Source organism: Amphimedon queenslandica, unplaced genomic scaffold, assembly GCF_000090795.2.
Source record: "Amphimedon queenslandica unplaced genomic scaffold, v1.1 AMPQUscaffold_10354_Cont17110, whole genome shotgun sequence".
Lineage (NCBI taxonomy): Eukaryota > Metazoa > Porifera > Demospongiae > Haplosclerida > Niphatidae > Amphimedon > Amphimedon queenslandica.
Genome location: NW_003549375.1, coordinates 1 through 6,670, shown reverse-complemented (window position 1 = coordinate 6,670; position 6,670 = coordinate 1). Strand labels below are relative to the sequence as shown.

The following is a 6,670-nucleotide window of genomic DNA, read 5'->3' as shown; positions in this document are numbered from 1 at the left end:
TGGTACTGGTCGTACTGGTACATTCATTGCTATTATGGTTGAGATGGCTCGCATCAAGTCAGAGAAATTAGTTGATATCTTTAATAATGTGCAGTACATGAGGAAGTGTCGTCCTATGATGGTTATGAATGAAGTAAGCATAAAGAGCAACTAATTATTTAAGAAGAAAGATTTGCAAAAATATAATGATTATTCTTTCCTTTTACCTCTCTCTTTTAACATAGATTGAGTATGTTTTCATTCATGATGCTCTTGTTGAGGCTTTGAAACTTGGAAAGATTGAGGGAGTTGCTGTTGCTGGGCCCAAGTCTCTCGAAGAGACAAGCAATGAAGGAAACTCTGAAGGATCTTCTGATAAAAAGAGTCTTGTTGATGAAGAGACAGAGCTGTAGGAAGAACTGCTTTAATATGTACAGCTCTCATTATTGTTTTTATTGCTGATTTTGTCTTGTTTTTTATATTTACATGATTAGTTAGACTTTGTTTAATTTAAATATCTGAAATGCGTATAAAGTCATTTAATGAGGTGATGTTAATTATTAAGGATAAGTCTAAACTTTAGTTTTTCCATTTTTCAAAAAATCAGGCCACAGTATCTATACAACAAATGAACAATAATTATGCACTTATTTCCATCAAAAAGTCTTCCACTTGCGAGATATTGCACTTTACATTTCATCTTATTTGCTGCAATTGCGGGCATAGAGATGCAAGGATGAGGAACAGCCATCAATTCATCTGATGACATCACAAATTGTACGCCCCCGCATTGTTGCTTAAACAGGAAAAAGATGGCTGCAAGCAAAAAGATAAAAATGTAAAGTGCATTATCTTCCAAGTGGAAGACTTTTTGATGGAAATAAGTTCATAACTGTTGTTCATTTGCTTTATAGATACTGTGGCTTGACTATTGAAAAATAGAAAAAATAAAGTTTAGTTACCTTAAAAGGAGAGAACTCAAAACAAAGCTATGAATTAGTAATTGATTTTATTACTCTTTTTACCTCCTCTTTTCCCCGGGCCCTCTCTCTCTCGCCCTCTTTTTCTCTCTCTTCATTCTTTTCTTCAGAATAACATTTTAACAGTGCCTCCTAATGAACTCAAATCCTATTTGAGGCTATTTCAAGGCTCAAACAGAAGTTCTGGTACATATTTTTATTGTTATTATTATAAATCCAGTTGCATATGCTTATCACATGCTCATTGGCTGATGATGCTATAGAGACATCAAAAGAATGCAATTACAACTAAACTAATTATCTGTTGGTATTGTACAGGTGTTCATAGTGTACATTTATTTTGTGCATGAGCTTTATTAAATTCCATTGTCTTCATGTCACCTCTCTTTAGATAACAGAATTGTCGGTCACTAATGTCAAGAGTACATAAACCCTATTATACCTATTATGCATGTATTATGTACTCTTGTGAATATATTGCTAATAATTAATTCCCAATTTCCCCACTGTAATACACAGTATTGTTACTATGCTTAGACTCATTTTGAATTTTGACTGCTTCATTACTATCACTCTAGCTAATTGAAGACTCCTTACAAAGTAAAAGGATTCAGTTTACACTAGCTGGTGGCAAATACAAACCTGAACTGTCAATATTTAGTAAGTCATTCAGTTGATGTCAACATTTCTACACTTTAATTACTGTACACATAGTACTTGTGTGGCTTTTTACTGTTTCCTGTATCCTTGTCACAGTAAAACTGCATATTCATGTAGTAGCTAGATGGATATGTGCTCTACTGATATGTGCATCAATGACACACTTTAATTGTTAAATATACTATCCATCAATCACAATTATGCATACCTCTTTCATTTGCTATTCATGCACTTTAATCTACTCAAGTCTAAAATATTTCTTTTATCACAATTGGTTGAGAACTTTTTTGTATGTACATCAAAAATGTTTTATTTTTCTAGACAATCCAGACAATTTCAGAATCCAAGAGGATCTACCAGGGGATTAAGTTCATTGTAGGATTAGCAAACAGGTGAGAAACTAAGAGGTATAGAGGGGGACAAAGAAGAGGGAGAGAAGAGAAGAAATATGTACCATCATGGGGACAAGCAAATGGACAATGATGTGTTGTTGTGGGTTCATTTCAACCATGCACAAATTAAATTCTTTAAGAATAATGATGTTTCTTGGTGTCTAGATGTAGTGCTTCAAGGCCAGAGATTTCATTCTTGCTCAAGGAGAACAATTACAAATGGCAGTCTCGTGGTTGCGGAGGAAAGTGAGTCTAATAATAGCAGGCGCCTTGTAAGGAAGGTGTTTAATATGGTCTACTCTAATGTCTTCATAGATTAATGATCATTTTTGGTCTCATGCGTCTGCTTTCTCATTCTCTAATGAATCCTCGACTAGCAAAATATTCCAAAGGACAGTTATGTTGCATAGAAAGTTTGAGCTCATTCATGGTTACATGTAAAAACAAAATTTATAACCATTATCTGTCTCCACTTATAAACACACACAGGACACACTGGATGAAGCTAATGCTCTCCTCAATGAGTTAGAAGCCAGAGACTCAAGAGCACCAAATCCTTCACTTACAACAACCTCAACTACCTCCTCCTCTTCCTCCTTTAAATCCTCCAGAGAGAGTGGCAATACACCAGGAGGCAATATTGAAGGATAATGATGACCCACTCCCTCGTATAGCATTTAACTACATTTACTAGTTAATCTCAATATGCTAGTACAAAATGACTTTATATAGTATAAATTATTTTAATTAACTCGATACTTATACTGGTATATGTTGTTAGAGTAGGTTTCCCTGCTCTTGATATTACTGATACAAATTCATTTTGCATGTGACTGTGTGTTATACCCTGTATATGTTTATTCTATCAAGGTTGTTTTTAAAAGTATCTTAGTCATTGCAAGTTTTGAAGCCATTCTGTTTAGACTGTTGTCCGTGTATGTACATAGAAGTGCCTTGTGCTAATTTGTTTATGGCTGAGTATTTCTTTGCATAGTGTTGATTGTAATAAGATCTTATAGTGTTCATTTTTATGTCATCTCTCTTTTATATTATTGTGGTGTATATAATTGGTCTTTCTAGTGTTATAATGGGAACTTGTTAAAATTTAAAACCAATTTGATGCTTTCTATTTGTCTGGGCACTTTGGGATAAAAGTTTGTATATATAGATCTACAGGAGTCTCCTTTATGGTTGGGAATGTAAGTGGTACACTACATGTGATGCACTTTAATGAGAGGCTGTATTCTGTTGCTTAATTAATTGTATGTACATCATGCATGGCATGATGGTTGCATGTCATCTCTAACTGTGTTGTGTTATTTATTTCTCTTGACCAATGTTCCTGGTTGTCATGATATTTTTGTTGCAATGGTTCATCCACAGTTCTACTTCTACCATTAGTCTGCTCTACCTGCATTTGTCTGGCTTCAGTTTGTTATTTAAGTCCTAGCAACTCACTGCTCTTGACAGTCTAAGTTATTAGACACTATAAGTTATTGTGCCTATAGGAGAGAGAAATTATGTTGAAGGGACTGGCATTTATTGCTGCAGTCCTCGTTACTTTGACTTACAATGAAGTGAAGTCCCAAACTAGTAAGCTCTGGAATAATCATTATTGCTATTTAGTGCATATGTGATTACTTTTAGCTGTTACCATAACTGGCCCTGCGATTGTGACAAAGAATTTTGGAGACAGTGTGACATTTGAATGTATTGCAACTGGTTTAATACAAAGCTTAAGTGTCCATTATGCCATTGGTTTTTATAATGAAGCAGGAGTTAATGTTGGTGGACAGGAGCTTAATAATAATGTAGCTACTCTCAGTAGATCACTCACTATTAATAATATTGGTAGAGGTGATGTTGGTAAATACACTTGCAGGCTTACTATTGATGTCCTCAATCCACCTTCTACTTCGAAAACTGACACTGTAACATTACAAGGTAATCAGTAAATATAACCTGCACTATAATAACTGGCATATTTGTCTTGATATGTACACACTATATAATTATATATCCTTTTTGTTGCATGTCTTATTGTCCTTGCTCTTTTGTCACTATATAAATCAATTTTTTTATTTCATACACATTAGTGTCACCTGAAAATAACGTAACTGTTGATCGAGCACCTGCTGTTTCAGTAAAAAGTGGAGATAATCTCACATTGACTTGTTCTACTCCTGCTGGTCCTTCTAATTCATTCACCTGGTACTTTTATGAAGACCCTTGTGATCCTGATTTAGCAGCTTTTGATCCATGGGGTGAGTCATGTTAACAGTCTCATAATATTTGATTTGTACCTGCATTCTTTGATATTATTAATGTATATAGCTTTTATTTCAACTGGTGGTGGTGATATGGTGGGCAATGAAACAGTTTACATGATCGATTCTGTTGATAATTCTACTGACGGTTGCTATATCTGTAACGTTACAAATGGAGCTGGCTCTGGATTTAATGCAACTACAGTGTACATTGCTCCAAATATCACTCTCCATCCTGACCCTATAGTGACAACTGAAATCAATGGTAACGTGACTTTATCTTGTGACGCTGATGCTAGCCCTTTTCCAACTTTCCAATGGGAGAAAAAGGACACTAGTGGGGACTTTGTAGAGCTACCAGGAGAGACAAATAACGAACTTGAGATCATCTCAGTCAAATTTGAGGATGCAGGGGAATACCGTTGTGTAGTTACTGCCAATGGAACGTTGAATTCTATTGCATCTGATGTTTCTACTGTATATGGTATGTGATACTGATTTCAGTGTGTCTTCCATTAACATTCATGCATTCAAGTTACATACATAGGGTTATAAATGCAACAAAGTTACATGTACCACATTTAAGTTGCATATTCTCTTGTATTATTGATGCTCTTGTAGAAAGTTTGACTATAAATCATAAATTTTTGTAAATGTAATGTACACTAATCTATAATTTATGACTACACGTCTCAGTGATTACATTTTTGTCCCGAAGCTTGTTATTTTCCACCCAAATAGCACAAATAGCATTCTGTAGGTTACCTTAGTGCATTTATCAAAGTGGCTTCTGTAGGGCACACAATACTGCCTTTGATCTTGTAAAACATTCCAGTGGTATCTCTATGTTGTTGCTAAGGCTTTTAACATAGCATTCATGGAATTTGGAATTTCAAGAATGCATGTTATTATTAATATAATTATAATAGTTAAATTATATATCATTATACCATTATAGCATGATTGAGCTAGCCAATAATAATTATGTTATTTTTCTCTTTCTCCCTTTTTTCCTTGCATTTGTTTGTCATAGTATCTCCCGATGGTTCCGTCATTATTGAGCCCTCATTCCTGATAGCAGAGTATGGCTCAAGTCCATCCTTCACTTGTACAACTATGGCTGGACCTAATAATGCATTTTACTGGTATTATAACATCTCTGGTGCAGTCTGTAATGAGGACTGTACTGGAACTGATGAGAGTTTCAATGATTTTCTATCAAGTAAGAATTATAATATCTTTCTATTGTTAGTATGGGCATTTGATTATAAAACAAATTATCTCCATTATAATGTTTAAATTGCTATTGCATTTGTTTTATTTAGATATCAACAGTTCAATCAACCTGACATTAGTTGGTACTGATCCAGTCCTTACTCTTAGTAACATTGATTCATCAGTTGGTGGTACTTATCATTGTGTTGTTGTCAATGAGGCTGGGTTTGATATTGAAACTGCTACTCTCTACATTACTCCAACTATTGTCACTCATCCAATGAGTGTTAATACTTCTACTGGTTCCTCTGTGAATATGTTGTCATGTGTGGCTGATTCTTTTCCTGACCCTGAATATCGCTGGGAGAGAAGCAGCACTAATGAAGGACCATATACTGAAATAGCTAATAGTAAAGGCTCTACTTATGATTTGGGTACCATTGTTTATACTACTAATGGATTCTTTCGTTGTATTGCATATACTAATATATCTAATATTATCAATGAGACTGCTTCTAATCCAGCAATTGTTTCTGGTAAGATTTAAGCAATATACCAGTATTAGTGTTACTCTCTTTCTCTTTGAACTGCATTTCCTCTTGTATTCTAAATAGTGAGTCCTGCAGGCAGTGTCATGATCTTTCCCTTTAGTGCCACAGTCAGTGGTGGTACCAATGTAACCTTTACATGCTCTGCTGGAGGAGGACCAGGAAATACTTTTGCTTGGAGACATAATGCTAATGAAATCAGTGATGGAGGACGATTCATAATAGAATCAACTTCTTCCAGTACACTTACTGTTACTGATGTAATTGGAGCAGATTTTGGTACATATATTTGTCAAGTATCAAATCTTGCTGGAAGTGATACTGCTACTTCAAGAATTACAAGTATGCATTTATTTATTAAAAGTCCTATAATTATAATTTACTTCATCTCTCACTAGCATCACCTGAGGGATTCTCAACCATTAGTCCTGTCAATAATATAACATTGGACAGAGGAGATGATATCACACTAAATTGTGCTACAACTGCTGGTCCTCCTAGTAATATTATGTATGATTGGTATCATAATGCAACACAGAGTGTTTGCTGCCCTTTTGGACAAGATGCTAACATCACTGGTAAGTTTGGAAATATTGATATATTTCAAATTATGTTTTTGTGCTTTTGTA

The 6,670-nt window shown here is 34.7% G+C and overlaps 2 protein-coding genes across 2 annotated transcripts; both read left to right on the top strand.

The window, feature by feature from the left end:
* Window positions 1–6: 6 nt before the first annotated feature.
* LOC109590203 (receptor-type tyrosine-protein phosphatase delta-like) lies at window positions 7–503 on the top strand. The gene is made up of 2 exons (XM_020006122.1): window positions 7–133; window positions 225–503. The coding sequence occupies exons 1-2, from the start codon at window positions 35–37 to the stop codon at window positions 390–392; spliced, it is 267 nt and encodes an 88-aa protein (XP_019861681.1). The 5' UTR covers window positions 7–34; the 3' UTR covers window positions 393–503.
* A 244-nt stretch (window positions 504–747) lies between these two features.
* On the top strand, window positions 748–6,619 carry LOC109590201 (hemicentin-1-like; the record flags this gene model as incomplete). Its single annotated transcript, XM_020006121.1, has 14 exons — window positions 748–817; window positions 894–978; window positions 1,070–1,145; window positions 1,538–1,619; window positions 1,941–2,011; window positions 2,177–2,257; window positions 2,327–3,604; window positions 3,659–3,955; window positions 4,108–4,275; window positions 4,346–4,762; window positions 5,312–5,500; window positions 5,604–6,029; window positions 6,108–6,383; window positions 6,440–6,619. Coding segments are annotated over exons 7-14 (2,026 nt in total), but the record flags the coding sequence as incomplete, so codon positions are not given.
* Between the last annotated feature and the right edge of the window lie 51 nt (window positions 6,620–6,670).